The 19,719-nt window shown below is 43.4% G+C and overlaps 1 protein-coding gene across 9 annotated transcripts in view; it reads right to left on the bottom strand.

The window, feature by feature from the left end:
* Window positions 1-19,719, bottom strand: part of LOC133545261 (astrotactin-1-like) — a 167,167-nt gene that overhangs the window by 122,600 nt on the left and 24,848 nt on the right. For all 9 annotated transcript variants that reach the window (XR_009804783.1, XM_061890668.1, XM_061890663.1 and 6 more), the window contains exon 2: window positions 15,471-15,652. Coding sequence is in view for 8 of the 9 variants with exons in the window: in XM_061890668.1 (XP_061746652.1) it covers window positions 15,471-15,652 (182 nt within the window). In the remaining variant the exon portion in view is untranslated. The remainder of the gene's footprint in view (window positions 1-15,470; window positions 15,653-19,719) is intronic.

Here is a 19,719-nt window from a genome sequence, read left to right as displayed (position 1 = left end):
CGTGTGCATGGATGTGTGTGTGTGTGTTCATGCGAATTGGTGCGTGTGTGCGTGTTTGTGTGTGTGTGCGTGCATGCGTAAGTGTGTATGTATGTGTGTGTGTAAGTGTGTATGTATGTGTGTGTGTAAGTGTGTATGTATGTGTGTGTGTAAGTGTGTATGTATGTGTGTGGGTGCGTCGGTTCGTGCATGGTTGTTGGTGTATGTCTCTATATGTGTGTGGGTGCACATGTGTGTGTGTGTGTTTGTGTGGATGCGTGTTTTTGTGTGTGCAGCGGTGTGTGTATGTGTGCGTCTGTGCGTGTCTGTGCATGTGTGCGTGTGAGAATGTGTGTGTGTGTGTGTCTGTGTGCGTGTGAGAAAGAGAATGTGTGTGTGTGTGTGTTGCTATATCTGTGTAGGAGCCATGAGAAGTTGGAGTATTGGTGTTTGACTAAAAGTAATTTAGTCTTCCCTCCTCTCTGAGCTGAGAGTTATTGCTAAAAAGTGGGAAAAAAAGGCGTAATATTTTCAGCAATAAAGCATCACATCCAAGAAAATATATTTTATTGATTTGCTTTCTTCTTCACTGACAGCAGCAGAGCAGCAAAGTCCTCCAGGAGCACAGAAGTCACAATTACAAAGCAGCACACATCACCTCAACTACACAGCTGCTATGCAACTACACACAACTACACATTACTACACACATGTACACACAAGTACACATGCAGGGGAGATAGTACACAAGTACACAAGTATATAGAAGTAAACAAGTATATACAAGTACACATGTAAGCCCATCCACCATCCTCATCTCAAGTGGGTCTGCAGAACCCACCATCCTCTCAAGGAGGTCTTCCCACGACGCTACCATCCTCGTCCCAAGGGAGTCTTCCCATGAAGCCACTATCTTCATCTCAAGTGGGTCTGCAGAACCCACCATCCTCTCAAGGGGGTCTTCACATGACGTCACCATCCTCGTCCCAAGAGGTCCTCCAACTGCACCAACACCGTCGCCTCAAATGTGTCCAATGCCACCACTGTCCTCATCTCAAGTAAGTTTGACGCCATCGTCCTCGTCTCAAGTGGGTTTGACACCGCCACCAGCTACGTCTCAATAGGGTCTGACACCACCTCCAGACTAGTCTCAAGTGGGTTTGACACCGCCTCCAGACTAGTCTCAAGTGGGTCTGACATCGCCTCCAGACTAGTCTCAAGTGGGTTTGACACCGCCTCCAGACTAGTCTCAAGTGGGTTTGACACCGCCTCCAGACTAGTCTCAAGTGGGTTTGACACCGCCTCCAGACTAGTCTCAAGTGGGTTTGACATCGCCTCCAGACTAGTCTCAAGTGGGTTTGACATCGCCTCCAGACTAATCTCAAGTGGGTTTGACACCGCCTCCAGACTAGTCTCAAGTGGGTTTGACACCGCCTCCAGACTAGTCTCAAGTGGGTTTGACACCGCCTCCAGACTAATCTCAAGTGGGTTTGACACTGCCTCCAGACTAGTCTCAAGTGGGTTTGACATCGCCTCCAGACTAGTCTCAAGTGGGTTTGACATCGCCTCCAGACTAGTCTCAAGTGGGTTTGACACCGCCTCCAGACTAGTCTCAAGTGGGTTTGACACCGCCACCAGCTACGTCTCAATAGGGTCTGACACCACCTCCAGACTAGTCTCAAGTGGGTTTGACACCGCCTCCAGACTAGTCTCAAGTGGGTCTGACATCGCCTCCAGACTAGTCTCAAGTGGGTTTGACACCGCCTCCAGACTAGTCTCAAGTGGGTTTGACACCGCCTCCAGACTAGTCTCAAGTGGGTTTGACACCGCCTCCAGACTAGTCTCAAGTGGGTTTGACACCGCCTCCAGACTAATCTCAAGTGGGTTTGACACTGCCTCCAGACTAGTCTCAAGTGGGTTTGACATCGCCTCCAGACTAGTCTCAAGTGGGTTTGACATCGCCTCCAGACTAATCTCAAGTGGGTTTGACACCGCCTCCAGACTAGTCTCAAGTGGGTTTGACACCGCCTCCAGACTAGTCTCAAGTGGGTTTGACACCGCCTCCAGACTAATCTCAAGTGGGTTTGACACTGCCTCCAGACTAGTCTCAAGTGGGTTTGACATCGCCTCCAGACTAGTCTCAAGTGGGTTTGACATCGCCTCCAGACTAGTCTCAAGTGGGTTTGACACCGCCTCCAGACTAGTCTCAATAGGGTCTGACATCGCCTCCAGACTAGTCTCAAGTGGGTCTGACACTGCCTCCAGACTAGTCTCAAGTGGGTCTGACACTGCCTCCAGACTAGTCTCAATAGGGTCTGACATCGCCTCCAGACTAGTCTCAAGTGGGTCTGACACTGCCTCCAGACTAGTCTCAAGTGGGTTTGACACCACCTCCAGACTAGTCTCAAGTGGGTTTGACACCGCCTCCAGACTAGTCTCAAGTGGGTTTGACACCACCTCCAGACTAGTCTCAATAGGGTCTGACACTGCCTCCAGACTAGTCTCAAGTGGGTTTGACACCGCCTCCAGACTAGTCTCAAGTGGGTTTGACACCGCCTCCAGATTAGTCTCAAGTGGGTTTGACACCGCCTACAGATTAGTCTCAAGTGGGTTTGACACCGCCTCCAGACTAGTCTCAAGTGGGTTTGACACCGCCTCCAGACTAGTCTCAAGTGGGTTTGACACTGCCTCCAGACTAGTCTCAAGTGGGTTTGACACCGCCTCCAGACTAGTCTCAAGTGGGTTTGACACTGCCTCCAGATTAGTCTCAAGTGGGTTTGACACCGCCTCCGGACTAGTCTCAAGTGGGTTTGACACCACCTCCAGACTAGTCTCAAGTGGGTTTGACACCACCTCCAGACTAGTCTCAATAGGGTCTGACATCGCCTCCAGACTAGTCTCAATAGGGTCTGACACTGCCTCCAGACTAGTCTCAAGTGGGTTTGACACCGCCTCCAGACTAGTCTCAATAGGGTCTGACATCGCCTCCAGACTAGTCTCAAGTGGGTCTGACACTGCCTCCAGACTAGTCTCAAGTGGGTTTGACACCACCTCCAGACTAGTCTCAAGTGGGTTTGACACCGCCTCCAGACTAGTCTCAAGTGGGTTTGACACCACCTCCAGACTAGTCTCAATAGGGTCTGACACTGCCTCCAGACTAGTCTCAAGTGGGTTTGACACCGCCTCCAGACTAGTCTCAAGTGGGTTTGACACCGCCTCCAGATTAGTCTCAAGTGGGTTTGACACCGCCTCCAGACTAGTCTCAAGTGGGTTTGACACCACCTCCAGACTAGTCTCAAGTGGGTTTGACACCGCCTCCAGACTAGTCTCAAGTGGGTTTGACACCACCTCCAGACTAGTCTCAAGTGGGTTTGACACCACCTCCAGACTAGTCTCAAGTGGGTTTGACACCACCTCCAGACTAGTCTCAAGTGGGTTTGACACCACCTCCAGACTAGTCTCAATAGGGTCTGACACTGCCTCCAGACTAGTCTCAAGTGGGTTTGACACCGCCTCCAGACTAGTCTCAAGTGGGTTTGACACCGCCTCCAGATTAGTCTCAAGTGGGTTTGACACCGCCTACAGATTAGTCTCAAGTGGGTTTGACACTGCCTCCAGACTAGTCTCAAGTGGGTTTGACACCGCCTCCAGACTAGTCTCAAGTGGGTTTGACACTGCCTCCAGACTAGTCTCAAGTGGGTTTGACACCACCTCCAGACTAGTCTCAATAGGGTCTGACACTGCCTCCAGACTAGTCTCAAGTGGGTTTGACACCGCCTCCAGACTAGTCTCAAGTGGGTTTGACACCGCCTCCAGATTAGTCTCAAGTGGGTTTGACACCGCCTACAGATTAGTCTCAAGTGGGTTTGACACTGCCTCCAGACTAGTCTCAAGTGGGTTTGACACCGCCTCCAGACTAGTCTCAAGTGGGTTTGACACTGCCTCCAGACTAGTCTCAAGTGGGTTTGACACCGCCTCCAGACTAGTCTCAAGTGGGTTTGACACTGCCTCCAGATTAGTCTCAAGTGGGTTTGACACCGCCTCCGGACTAGTCTCAAGTGGGTTTGACACCACCTCCAGACTAGTCTCAAGTGGGTTTGACACCACCTCCAGACTAGTCTCAATAGGGTCTGACATCGCCTCCAGACTAGTCTCAATAGGGTCTGACACTGCCTCCAGACTAGTCTCAAGTGGGTTTGACACCGCCTCCAGACTAGTCTCAATAGGGTCTGACACTGCCTCCAGACTAGTCTCAAGTGGGTCTGACATCGCCTCCAGACTAGTCTCAATAGGGTCTGACATCGCCTCCAGACTAGTCTCAAGTGGGTTTGACACCGCCTCCAGACTAGTCTCAATAGGGTCTGACACTGCCTCCAGACTAGTCTCAATAGGGTCTGACACTGCCTCCAGACTAGTCTCAATAGGGTCTGACACTGCCTCCAGACTAGTCTCAATAGGGTCTGACATCGCCTCCAGACTAGTCTCAATAGGGTCTGACATCGCCTCCAGACTAGTCTCAAGTGGGTTTGACACCGCCTCCAGACTAGTCTCAATAGGGTTTGACACTGCCTCCAGACTAGTCTCAATAGGGTCTGACACTGCCTCCAGACTAGTCTCAATAGGGTCTGACATTGCCTCCAGACTAGTCTCAAGTGGGTCTGACACTGCCTCCAGACTAGTCTCAAGTGGGTCTGACACTGCCTCCAGACTAGTCTCAAGTGGGTTTGACACCACCTCCAGACTAGTCTCAAGTGGGTTTGACACCGCCTCCAGACTAATCTCAAGTGGGTTTGACACCGCCTCCAGACTAGTCTCAAGTGGGTTTGACACCGCCTCCAGATTAGTCTCAAGTGGGTTTGACACCGCCTCCAGACTAGTCTCAAGTGGGTTTGACACCGCCTCCAGATTAGTCTCAAGTGGGTTTGACACCGCCTCCAGACTAGTCTCAAGTGGGTTTGACACCACCTCCAGACTAGTCTCAAGTGGGTTTGACACCACCTCCAGACTAGTCTCAATAGGGTCTGACATCGCCTCCAGACTAGTCTCAATAGGGTCTGACACTGCCTCCAGACTAGTCTCAAGTGGGTTTGACAACGCCTCCAGACTAGTCTCAATAGGGTCTGACACTGCCTCCAGACTAGTCTCAAGTGGGTTTGACAACGCCTCCAGACTAGTCTCAATAGGGTCTGACACTGCCTCCAGCCTAGTCTCAAGTGGGTTTGACACCGCCTCCAGACTAGTCTCAAGTGGGTTTGACAACGCCTCCAGACTAGTCTCAATAGGGTCTGACACTGCCTCCAGACTAGTCTCAAGTGGGTTTGACAACGCCTCCAGACTAGTCTCAATAGGGTCTGACACTGCCTCCAGCCTAGTCTCAAGTGGGTTTGACACCACCACCAGTCTAGTCTCAAGTGGGTTTGACACCACCTCCAGCTTCATCTCAAGTGGATACAACGCCGCCACTAACCTACAAGTGGGTCCGATGTCACCGCCATCCTCGTCTCATGTGGGTCCACCACCACTGCCAGTCTCATCTAAAGAGGGTCCGCCGCCACCTCCAGCTTCATCTTAAGTGGGTCCGCCACCAGCCTTACCTCAAGTGGGCCCGACGCCGCCGCCATCCTCGTCTCAAGTGGGTCTACCACCACTGCCAGTCTCGTCTAAAGAGGGTCTGCCGCCACCTCCAGCTTCGTCTTAAGTGGGTCCGCCACCAGCTTTGCCTCAAGTGGGCCCGACGCCGCCGCCATCCTCGTCTCAAGTGGGTCTACCACCACTGTCAGTCTCGTCTCAAGTGGGCCCGACGCCGCCGCCATCCTCGTCTCAAGTGGGTCTACCACCACTGTCAGTCTCGTCTAAAGAGGGTCTGCCACTGCCTCCAGCTTTGTCTCAAGTGGGTCCGCCGCCATCCTTGTCTCAAGTGGGTCCACCACCCCTGACAGTCTCATCTCACGCCGCCTCCAAACTCGCCTCAAGTGGGTCCGATGCCGCCGCCATCCTCGTCTCAAGTGGGTCTGTTGCCGCCTCCAACCTCGCCTCAAGTGAGTCCGACGCTGCTGTCATCCTCGTCTCAAGTGGGTCCATCACCACCTCCAGCCTCTTCTCAAGTGGGTCCATCACCACCTCCAGCCTCTTCTCAAGGGGGTCCATCACCACCTCCAGCCTCTTCTCAAGGGGGTCCGATGCCGTTACAAGCCTCTGCTCCGGCTCCGCAGTCAGCCCCAGATACCTCAGTGGGTCTTCCGACGATGCCACCAACCCAGCAGCCTGCTTCAAGTCGGCCACCAACCCAGCAGCCTGCTTCAAGTCGGCCACCAACCCAGCAGCCTGCTTCAAGTCGGCCACCAACCCAGCAGCCTGCTTCAAGTCGGCCTACAGCCCAGCAGCCTGCTTCAAGTCGGCCTACAGCCCAGCAGCCTGCTTCAAGTCGGCCTACAACCCAGCAGCCTGCTTCAAGTCGGCCTACAACCCAGCAGCCTGCTTCAAGTCGGCCTACAGCCCAGCAGCCTGCTTCAAGTCGGCCTACAGCCCAGCAGCCTGCTTCAAGTCGGCCTACAGCCCAGCAGTCTGCTTCAAGTCGGCCACCAACCCAGCAGCCTGCTTCAAGTCGGCCTACAACCCAGCAGCCTGCTTCAAGTCGGCCTACAGCCCAGCAGCCTGCTTCAAGTCGGCCTACAACCCAGCAGCCTGCTTTAAGTCGGCCTACAACCCAGCAGCCTGCTTCAAGTCGGCCTACAACCCAGCAGCCTGCTTCAAGTCGGCCTACAGCCCAGCAGCCTGCTTCAAGTCGGCCTACAACCCAGCAGCCTGCTTCAAGTCGGCCTACAACCCAGCAGCCTGCTTCAAGTCGGCCTACAGCCCAGCAGCCTGCTTCAAGTCGGCCTACAACCCAGCAGCCTGCTTCAAGTCGGCCTACAGCCCAGCAGTCTGCTCGCCTGGCACTGAAGTGTCCATCAGGTGCTCGCGGTCTGCTTTCTTGTCAGCCAAGAATGTGGTTGTTGTCTCAGCAACAATGCCCGGACCCTGGGCATGGACCTTCATGGCGGCGGGTTTACTGCTGCTGCTTGCATCCACCTCCTTGTCATGTGGACGTTTGGTTCTTCTGCTACCTACAGCAGCATTTGACTTGTCGCCGCCCCCTGACCTGTCCCCGGTGGCAACTCTGGGGACAGGTTTGGTGGAAGGGACGGGTTTGGAGGATGTTTAGAATCCTGTTATGACCGTTTTTTTATCAGTATGTTCTTTGTCAAGTTTAAGGCTGTTTTTTGGGTCACTTCCTGGTTTACGCTTTTGTTTTGGTTCTATTTCCTGTTTTGTTTGTATTCTGCTTTCAGGAGCTTTACTCTCTCTGAGTGCTCCCTTCCTCACCTGCGTCTTGTTTGCATGGACTGTCTCACCTGGTCTTGGACTCTATCTAAAGCATCTCCCTTGGTTGTGACATGGTTCCAGATGTTTGCTGTCACAGGAACTTTTCACAATTGGACTTCTTTGTTTTTGCAGTCATTCTCTGTGCGTGTTCAAGGCATGTCCCTCTTGCACGCCTACTTATATTTTATACCTGTTGTCTTCTGAGGTCACGACCTCCACTAAGAAGAGACTTCCTGACACAGTGCTTTGACCTGCCGCTACTCTTACTTAATCCAAAATGGAACATCAGGAAAACATATCGGAAGTGACAGTGGACAAATGGTGAAGTAATGAAGCATCCATCCATCCATTTTCTACCGCTTATTCCCTTTCGGGGTCGCGGGGGGCGCTGGCGCCTATCTCAGCTACAATTGGGCGGAAGGCGGGGTACACCCTGGACAAGTCGCCACCTCATCGCAGGGCCAACACAGATAGACAGACAACATTCACACACTAGGGACCATTTAGTGTTGCCAATCAACCTATCCCCAGGTGCATGTCTTTGGAGGTGGGAGGAAGCCGGAGTACCCGGAGGGAACCCACGCATTCACGGGGAGAACATGCAAACTCCACACAGAAAGATCCCGAGCCTGGATTTGAACCCAGGACTGCAGGACCTTCGTATTGTGAGGCAGACGCACTAACCCCTCTGCCACCGTGAAGCCCAGTAATGAAGCAATGAAGGCTTTTAAACAACTTTTTTACTTTCACAACAATACTAATAACTGTGTGGTTATCACATAGTTTGTAACCTTCCGTCTCAGGAAGTCGGGCCGTCGTCGTAACTTGTCCACTGTCACTTCTGTTGTGTCCCTCACTTCCTTTGTGGTTTAAAGTTTGTGGCCCCACTATGGACTGGAATCTCACACAATATGTTAGATCCACTATGGACTGGAATCTCACACTATTATGTTAGATCCACTATGGACTGGACTCTCACACTATTATGTTAGATCCACTATGGACTGGACTCTCACACTATTATGTTAGATCCACTATGGACTGGACTCTAACTATTATGTTAGATCCACTAGGGACTGGACTCTCACACTATTATGTTAGATCCACTATGGACTGGACTCTCACACTATTATGTTAGATCCACTATGGACTGGACTCACACTATTATGTTAGATCCACTATGGACTGGACTCTCACACTATTATGTTAGATCCACTATGTACTGGACTCTCACACTATTATGTTAGATCCACTATGGACTGGACTCTCACACTATTATGTTAGATCCACTATGGACTGGAATCTCACACTATTATGTTAGATCCACTATGGACTGGAATCTCACACTATTATGTTAGATCCACTATGGACTGGACTCTCACACTATTATGTTAGATCCACTATGGACTGGACTCTCACACTATTATGTTAGATCCACTATGGACTGGACTCTCACACTATTATGTTAGATCCACTATGGACTGGACTCTCACACTATTATGTTAGATCCACTATGGACTGGACTCTCACACTATTATGTTAGATCCACTATGGACTGGACTCTCACACTATTATGTTAGATCCACTATGGACTGGATTCTCACACTATTATGTTAGATCTACTATGGACTGGACTCTCACACTATTATGTTAGATCCACTATGGACTGGACTCTCACTATTATGTTAGATCTACTATGGACTGGACTCTCACTATTATGTTGGATCCACTATGGACTGGACTCTCGCACTATTATGTTAGATCCACTATGGACTGGACTCTCACACTATTATGTTAGATCCACTATGGACTGGACTCTCACACTATTATGTTAGATCCACTATGGACTGGACTCTCACTATTATGTTAGATCCACTATGGACTGGACTCTCACACTATTATGTTAGATCCACTATGGACTGGACTCTCACACTATTATGTTAGATCCACTATGGACTGGACTCTCACACTATTATGTTAGATCCACTATGGACTGGACTCTCACACTATTATGTTAGATCCACTATCGACTGGACTCTCACTATTATGTTAGATCCACTATGGACTGGACTCTCACTATTATGTTAGATCCACTATGGACTGGACTCTCACTATTATGTTAGATCCACTATGGACCGGAATCTCACACTATTATGTTAGATCCACTATGGACTGGACTCTCACACTATTAACTAAATCCTGTTTTTTAAACATTCCTATTTGTGTTGCCTTGCTTACTCTGCTTTCGGGATCCAGCCCGGAAGGAACTGTTTGGAGGGTAAATCCAAGTTGAACAGTGTACATCAGAACTAAGTGTTAGAATCCCACTTAGTGGAAAGTTTTGCTTCATACTTCATCATTCAATATTCAATATTCATAGTTCAGTATTCACAATTAAATATTCATAGTTCACCATTCATCATTCAATATTCATTATTCACAATTCATCATTCAAGTGCATCACCCTTTCCAGGTCAACTGGAGTGGACGAGTGAGCCTCGCCTTCCTTACGCTTCTGGCAAATTGTGTTGATGCTGACTCATCACTTTTCATGCAGCCATGATTCTGTCAAAAGTACATCATCAATCATGTCTGATATCATATACATATAAATGTACATCATCAATCATGTCTTTGCGCTGGTAATATATGTTCTATATTATCAAATATAGACGATACAGGGGGTGGTTTGTTCTCCCGGGATGCAAACAGACTTTTCTGGACAAGGGTAGCAGGTAGGAACATATTCATTAATAACAGGCAACAACTGTCTTAAGTGTGGCAGGAAATACAAAAGACTTACTGTGGCATGAAACAAATAACCAGCAAAACACTTGGAACTAAAGGCGTCCAAAAGTAACAAAAACATAATCCAGACCACCGATCATGACCATATGTGTGTACAATATACAGTGTTGGCGGTGGGTGCTGTCAAAATGGGGTCCCGGGGACCCCATCAAGTCATAAAAATGGGGTCCCACAGTAAACTGTTGGGTCCCACTTTTTTGTAAGCGTTTTGCAAACAAATGATAAATGTATGCATTATCTTGTTATATCTCACATCCTAATTGTGTTCTACATTATCTTGTTATATCTCACATTCTAATTGTGTTCTATATTATCTTGTTATATCTCACATTCTATATTTTGCTCTACATGACCCTGTTATATCTCACATTCTATATTGTGTTCTACATGATCCTGTTATATCTCACATTCTATATTGTGTTCTACATGATCCTGTTATATCTCACATTCTATATTTTGCTCTACATGACCCTGTTATATCTCACATTCTATATTGTGTTCTACATGATCCTGTTATAGCTCACATTCTAATTGTGTTCTACATTATCTTGTTATATCTCACATTCTATATTTTGCTCTACATGACCCTGTTATATCTCACATTCTATATTGTGTTCTACATGATCCTGTTATATCTCACATTCTAATTGTGTTCAACATTATCTTGATTATATCTCACATTCTAATTTTGTTCTACATTATCTTGTTGTATCTCACATTCTATATTTTGCTCTACATGACCCTGTTATATCTCACATTCTATATTGTGTTCTACATGATCCTGTTATATCTCACATTCTATATTGTGTTCTACATGATCCTGTTATATCTCACATTCTATATTGTGTTCTACATGATCCTGTTATAGCTCACATTCTAATTGTGTTCTACATTATCTTGTTATATCTCACATTCTATATTGTGTTCTACATGATCCTGTTATATCTCACATTCTATATTGTGTTCTACATGATCCTGTTATAGCTCACATTCTAATTGTGTTCTACATTATCTTGTTATATCTCACATTCTATATTTTGCTCTACATGACCCTGTTATATCTCACATTCTATATTGTGTTCTACATGATCCTGTTATATCTCACATTCTAATTGTGTTCAACATTATCTTGATTATATCTCACATTCTAATTTTGTTCTACATTATCTTGTTATATCTCACATTCTATATTTTGCTCTACATGACCCTGTTATATCTCACATTCTATATTGTGTTCTACATGATCCTGTTATATCTCACATTCTATATTGTGTTCTACATGATCCTGTTATATCTCACATTCTATATTGTGTTCTACATGATCCTGTTATAGCTCACATTCTAATTGTGTTCTACATTATCTTGTTATATCTCACATTCTATATTTTGCTCTACATGACCCTGTTATATCTCACATTCTATATTGTGTTCTACATGATCCTGTTATATCTCACATTCTAATTGTGTTCAACATTATCTTGATTATATCTCACATTCTAATTTTGTTCTACATTATCTTGTTATATCTCACATTCTATATTTTGCTCTACATGACCCTGTTATATCTCACATTCTATATTGTGTTCTACATGATCCTGTTATATCTCACATTCTATATTGTGTTCTACATGATCCTGTTATATCTCACATTCTATATTGTGTTCTACATGATCCTGTTATAGCTCACATTCTAATTGTGTTCTACATTATCTTCTTATATCTCACATTCTAATTGTGTTCTACATGATCCTGTTATATCTCACATTCTAATTGTGTTCTACATTATCTTGTTATATCTCACATTCTATATTTTGCTCTACATGACCCTGTTATATCTCACATTCTATATTGTGTTCTACATGATCCTGTTATATCTCACATCCTAATTGTGTTCTACATTATCTTGTTATATCTCACATTCTAATTGTGTTCTACATTATCTTGTTATATCTCACATTCTACATTTTGCTCTACATGACCCTGTTATATCTCACATTCTATATTGTGTTCTACATGATCCTGTTATATCTCACATTCTATATTGTGTTCTACATGATCCTGTTATATCTCACATTCTATATTGTGTTCTACATGATCCTGTTATATCTCACATTCTAATTGTGTTCTACATTATCTTGTTATATCTCACATTCTATATTTTGCTCTACATGACCCTGTTATATCTCACATTCTATATTGTGTTCTACATGATCCTGTTATATCTCACATTCTATATTGTGTTCTACATTATCCTGTTATATCTCACATTCTAATTGTGTTCTACATTATCTTGTTATATCTCACATTCTATATTTTGCTCTACATGACCCTGTTATATCTCACATTCTATATTGTGTTCTACATGATCCTGTTATATCTCACATTCTATATTGTGTTCTACATGATCCTGTTATATCTCACATTCTATATTGTGTTCTACATTATCTTGTTAAATCTCACATTCTAATTGTGTTCTACATGATCCTGTTATATCTCACATTCTAATTGTGTTCTACATTATCTTGTTATATCTCACATTCTATATTTTGCTCTACATGACCCTGTTATATCTCACATTCTATATTGTGTTCTACATGATCCTGTTATATCTCACATTCTATATTGTGTTCTACATGATCCTGTTATATCTCACATTCTATATTGTGTTCTACATGATCCTGTTATATCTCACATTCTATATTGTGTTCTACATTATCTTGTTATATCTCACATTCTATATTGTGTTCTACATTATCTTGTTATATCTCACATTCTATATTTTGCTCTACATGACCCTGTTATATCTCACATTCTATATTGTGTTCTACATGATCCTGTTATATTTACATTCTATATTGTGTTCTACATGATCCTGTTATATCTCACATTCTATATTGTGTTCTACATTATCTTGTTATATCTCACATTCTATATTGTGTTCTACATTATCTTGTTATATCTCACATTCTATATTGTGTTCTACATGATCCTGTTATATCTCACATTCTATATTGTGTTCTACATTATACTGTTATATCTCACATTCTATATTGTGTTCTACATCATCCTGTTATATCTCACATTCTATATTGTGTTCTACATCATCCTGTTATATCTCACATTCTATATTGTGTTCTACATGATCCTGTTATATCTCACATTCTATATTGTGTTCTACATGATCCTGTTATATCTCACATTCTATATTGTGTTCTACATGATCCTGTTATATCTCACATTCTAGATTGTATTCTACATGATCCTGTTATATCTCACATTCTATATTGTGTTCTACATGATCCTGTTATATCTCACATTCTATATTGTGTTCTACATGATCCTGTTATATCTCACATTCTATATTGTGTTCTACATGACCCTGTTATATCTCACATCTATATTGTGTTCTACATGATTCTGTTATATCTCACATTCTATATTGTGTTCTACATTATCCTGTTATATCTCACATTCTATATTGTGTTCTACATGATCCTGTTATATCTCACATTCTATATTGTGTGCTACATGATCCTGTTATATCTCACATTCTATATTGTGTTCTACATGATCCTATATTGTGTTCTACATGATCTTGTTATATCTCACATTCTATATTGTGTTCTACATGATCTTGTTATATCTCACATTCTATATTGTGTTCTACATGATCTTGTTATATCTCACATTCTATATTGTGTTCTACATGATCTTGTTATATCTCACATTCTATATTGTGTTCTACATGATCCTGTTATATCTCACATTCTATATTGTGTTCTACATGATCCTGTTATAGCTCACATTCTAATTGTGTTCTACATTATCTTGTTATATCTCACATTCTATATTTTGCTCTACATGACCCTGTTATATCTCACATTCTATATTGTGTTCTACATGATCCTGTTATATCTCACATTCTAATTGTGTTCAACATTATCTTGATTATATCTCACATTCTAATTTTGTTCTACATTATCTTGTTATATCTCACATTCTATATTTTGCTCTACATGACCCTGTTATATCTCACATTCTATATTGTGTTCTACATGATCCTGTTATATCTCACATTCTATATTGTGTTCTACATGATCCTGTTATATCTCACATTCTATATTGTGTTCTACATGATCCTGTTATAGCTCACATTCTAATTGTGTTCTACATTATCTTGTTATATCTCACATTCTAATTGTGTTCTACATGATCCTGTTATATCTCACATTCTAATTGTGTTCTACATTATCTTGTTATATCTCACATTCTATATTTTGCTCTACATGACCCTGTTATATCTCACATTCTATATTGTGTTCTACATGATCCTGTTATATCTCACATCCTAATTGTGTTCTACATTATCTTGTTATATCTCACATTTTAATTGTGTTCTACATTATCTTGTTATATCTCACATTCTATATTTTGCTCTACATGACCCTGTTATATCTCACATTCTATATTGTGTTCTACATGATCCTGTTATATCTCACATTCTATATTGTGTTGTACATGATCCTGTTATATCTCACATTCTATATTGTGTTCTACATGATCCTGTTATATCTCACATTCTAATTGTGTTCTACATTATCTTGTTATATCTCACATTCTATATTTTGCTCTACATGACCCTGTTATATCTCACATTCTATATTGTGTTCTACATGATCCTGTTATATCTCACATTCTATATTGTGTTCTACATTATCCTGTTATATCTCACATTCTATATTGTGTTCTACATGATCCTGTTATATCTCACATTCTATATTGGGTATTACACTACCCTGTTATATCTCGCATTCTATATTGTGTTCTACATGACCCTGTTATATCTCACATTCTATATTGTGTTCTACATGATCCTGTTATATCTCACATTCTACATTGTGTCCTACATTATCCTGTTATATCTCGCATTCTATATTGTGTTCTACATGATCCTGTTATATCTCACATTCTATATTGTGTTCTACATGATCCTGTTATATCTCAAATTCTACATTGTGTCCTACATTATCCTGTTATATCTCGCATTCTAGATTGTGTTCTACATGATCCTGTTATATCTCACATTCTATATTGTGTTCTACATGATCCTGTTATATCTCACATTCTAGATTGTGTTTTGTCCTAAAAGTTACTTCATTCATTAGGAAAATAACCCAAAAGAAAACACATGTTTATGCATATATAAATGTATTCAGTTGTAAACAAGGCCTCCCCTGTCAAGCAGAGGGCGTTACCCCCGACGATGGAAGAGTATATGATCATAATCATAATAATAATAATAATAATAAAGTAGGTACCATGACAGAGATATGCAGGATGCGCAGCTCCTCTTTGGTAGAAGTGTTGTGAGGATCCTCAGTAGGTTGTAGAGGGTGGACACTTCCATCCTGGTGGTGGATGTGGAAGAGCAGAGTTCCGTTCTCCAACCACTGTTGTCTCCACCGCACCAGGGGGATGTCTTCTGAGTTCCCGGAGATCTCTGTGGGGAGCAACCAACAACCAGTCATTAATGATTATTGATTATTAATCCAGGGGATGTCTTCTGAGTTCCCTGAGATCTTATAAGCTATTGTGCTCGAGCTGTACTTTCTCTACCCCTACCTGTGCAATGATCCAACAATCACAAAGCCCCCAGCACATTCCGTCACGTATTGTGCGTACTGGAGCTGCTTTGCATGATAAATGTGACCACTCCTTTTAGAGGCGGCCTCAGTGATGTTGACTGGGGAACTCCTGAATAAATAGAGGAGTATGGGAGCTGTACCTTAGAGCGTAGGGCGAGACTGTGACTAAGTGTGCAGCTCCATGCGTTCTCCTCATGGGCTAAATTGAACTCTGTCTCTCCATGATTCCTTGCTTCTTGTCTGTTTAATAGATGTCATCGGTGTTTGAACCTGACAAATATGGTGTTATATATATTAAAAGACATAGTATATGATATAATATATATATAATAAGACATAGAACATGATGTAATATATATATATATTAAAGGATATAGTATATGATATAATATATATATTAAAGAACATAATATATGAAGTAATATATATATATATATATATATATATATATATATATATATATATATATATATATATACATACAGTGGGGCAAAAAAGTATTTAGTCAGCCAGCGATTGTGCAAGTTCTCCCACTTAAAATGATGACAGAGGTCTGTCATTTTCATCATAGGTACACTTCAACTGCGAGAGACAGAATGTGAAAAAAATTCCAGGAATTCACATTGTAGGAATTTTAAAGAATTTATTTGTAAATGATGGTGGAAAATAAGTATTTGGTCAACCACTCAAAGGAGGTTTTGGCTCCAAATCTCACGATACATGGCCCCATTCATTCTTTCCTTAACACGGATCAATCGTCCTGTCCCCTTAGCAGAAAAACAGCCCCAAAGCATGATGTTTCCACCCCCATGCTTCACAGTAGGTATGGTGTTCTTGGGATGCAACTCAGTATTCTTCTTCCTCCAAACACGACCAGTTGAGTTTATACCAAAAAGTTCTGTTTTGGTTTCATCTGACCACATGACATTCTCCCAATCCTCTGCTGTATCATCCATGTGCTCTCTGGCAAACTTTAGACGGGCCTGGGCATGCACTGGCTTAAGCAGGGGGACACGTCTGGCACTGCAGGATTTGATTCCCTGTCGGCGTAGTGTGTTACTGATGGTAACCTTTGTTACTTTGGTCCCAGCTCTCTGCAGGTCATTCACCAGGTCCCCTCGTGTGGTTCTGGGATTTTTGCTCACCGTCTCATGATCATTTTGACCCCACAGGATTTGATCTTGCGTGGAGCCCCAGAACGAGGGAGATTATCAGTGGTCTTGTATGTCTTCCATTTTCTGATAATTGCTCCCACAGTTACTTTTTTCCCACCAAGCTGCTTGCCTATTGTAGATACACTCTTCCCAGTCTGGTGCAGGTCTAGAATTCTTTTCCTGGTGTCCTTCGACAGCTCTTTGGTCTTGGCCATAGTGGAGTTTGGAGTCTGGCTGTTTGAGGCTGTGGAGAGGTGTCTTTTATACAGATAACGACTTCAAACAAGTGCCATCAATACAGGTAACGAGTGGAGGACAGAAGAGCTTCTTAAAGAAGGTCTGTGAGAGCCAGAGATCTTCCTTGTTTGAAGTGACCAAATACTTATTTTCCACCATCATTTACAAATAAATTCTTAAAAATTCCTACAATGTGAATTCCTGGATTTTTCTTTCCCATCCTGTCTCTCACAGTTGAAGTGTACCTATGATGAAAATGACAGACCTCTGTCATCATTTGAAGTGGGAGAACTTGCACAATCGCTGGCTGACTAAATACTTTTTTCGCCCACTGTATTATAGGACAAAGTATATGATGTAATAATAAGCGTGACTGAGGAGCAACTTGGATGTTGTCAGTTTAGGTAAAGAAGAAGAATTAGAGAAGGTAGAAGAGGAGAGATGTGATGATCACGTGTGTCCACACTTTAGAGAAGAAGAAGACTGCAAGCAGGAAGATGGCAGTAAGAGTTATTTATGGGAACAGATGTAGTATTTTATGGTCAGTGCTTGAGGACATGGTGGTTAACGTGCGGATGATTCCTGCACACCTCCTGGGACCTTCCTCTTTTATGGATGTTGTCCTTCATCACTTTGATGTAAATATGGATGTTGTACATCATCTGGACAACACTTTGATGTAACTATGGATGTCGTCCTTCATCACTTTGATGTAAATATGGATGTTGTCCATCATCTGGACAACACTTTGATGTAACTATGGATGTCGTCCTTCATCGTCTGGACAACACTTTGATGTTACTATGGATGTCGTCCTTCATCATCTGGACAACACTTTGATCTAACTATGGATGTCGTCCTTCATCATCTGGACAACACTTTGATGTAACTATGGATGTCGTCCTTCATCTTCTGGACAACACTTTGATGTAACTATGGATGTCGTCCTTCATCGTCTGGACAACACTTTGATGTAACTATGGATGTCGTCCTTCATCATCTGGACAACACTTTGATCTAACTATGGATGTCGTCCTTCATCGTCTGGACAACACTTTGATGTTACTATGGATGTCGTCCTTCATCGTCTGGACAACACTTTGATGTAAATATGGATGTCGTCCTTCATCATCTGGACAACACTTTGATGTAACTATGGATGTCGTCCTTCATCTTCTGGACAACACTTTGATGTAACTATGGATGTCGTCCTTCATCATCTGGACAACACTTTGATCTAACTATGGATGTCGTCCTTCATCGTCTGGACAACACTTTGATGTAACTATGGATGTCGTCCATCATCTGGACAACACTTTGATGTAACTATGGATGTCGTCCTTCATCGTCTGGACAACACTTTGATGTCATAAACATGTATTATGTATATGATAAACATGTATCATGCATGTAACAAACATGTTACATGCACTTAAGATGTGACTTTAAGGTTGTACTACTTACGTATAAAATACTACACGGTCTAGCTCCAGCCTATCTTGCCGATTGTATTGTACCATATGTCCCGGCAAGAAATCTGCCTTCAAAAGACTCCGGCTTATTAGTGATTCCTAGAGCCCAAAAAAAGTCTGCGGGCTATAGAGCGTTTTCCGTTCGGGCTCCAGTACTCTGGAATGCCCTCCCGGTAACAGTTTGAGATGCCACCTCAGTAGAAGCATTTAAGTCTCACCTTAAAACTCATCTGTATACTCTAGCCTTTAAATAGACCTCCTTTTTAGACCAGTTGATCTGCCGCTTCTTTTCTTTTTTCTCCTATGTCCCCCCTCCCTTATGGAGGGGGTCCGGTCCGATGACCATGGATGAAGTACTGGCTGTCCAGAGTCGAGACCCAGGATGGACCGCTCGTCGGGACCCAGGATGGACCGCTCGCCTGTGTATCGGTTGGGGACATCTCTACACTGCTGATCCGCCTCCGCTTGAGATGGTTTCCTGTGGACGGGACTCTCGCTGCTGTCTTGGATCCGCTTGAACTGAACTCTCGCGGCTGTGTTGGATCCACTATGGATTGAACTTTCACAGTATCATGTTAGACCCTCTCCACATCCATTGCTTTCGGTCCCCTAGAGAGGGGGGGTTGCCCACATCTGAGGTCCTCTCCGAGGTTTCTCATAGTCAGCATTGTCACTGGCGTCCCACTGGATGTGAATTCTTCCTGCCCACTGGGTGTGAGTTTTCCTTGCCCTTTTGTGGGTTCTTCCGAGGATGTTGTAGTCGTAATGATTTGTGCAGTCCTTTGAGACATTTGTGATTTGGGGCTGTATAAATAAACATTGATTGATGTATCATGCATGTGATAAACATATATCATGTATGTAACAAACATGGATCAGGAGCTACTCAAAAAATGGATTGATTGATAATGAATACTTAGGCCTACTATGCTGCTGTATTCTCATGCTGTGTTACTTGGAGTAAAAAGCTCTGATGAAGAACTTTTAAAAACATGCAGGCAACATGGCCAATCATGCAAAAGTGACGGTGAGTTCCTATTGGTTGAGCACCGGGCTGTC

The sequence above is a fragment of the Nerophis ophidion genome, linkage group LG28 (genome assembly GCF_033978795.1).
Source record: "Nerophis ophidion isolate RoL-2023_Sa linkage group LG28, RoL_Noph_v1.0, whole genome shotgun sequence".
NCBI lineage: Eukaryota > Metazoa > Chordata > Actinopteri > Syngnathiformes > Syngnathidae > Nerophis > Nerophis ophidion.
This window is presented reverse-complemented; position numbering and strand designations above follow the sequence as displayed.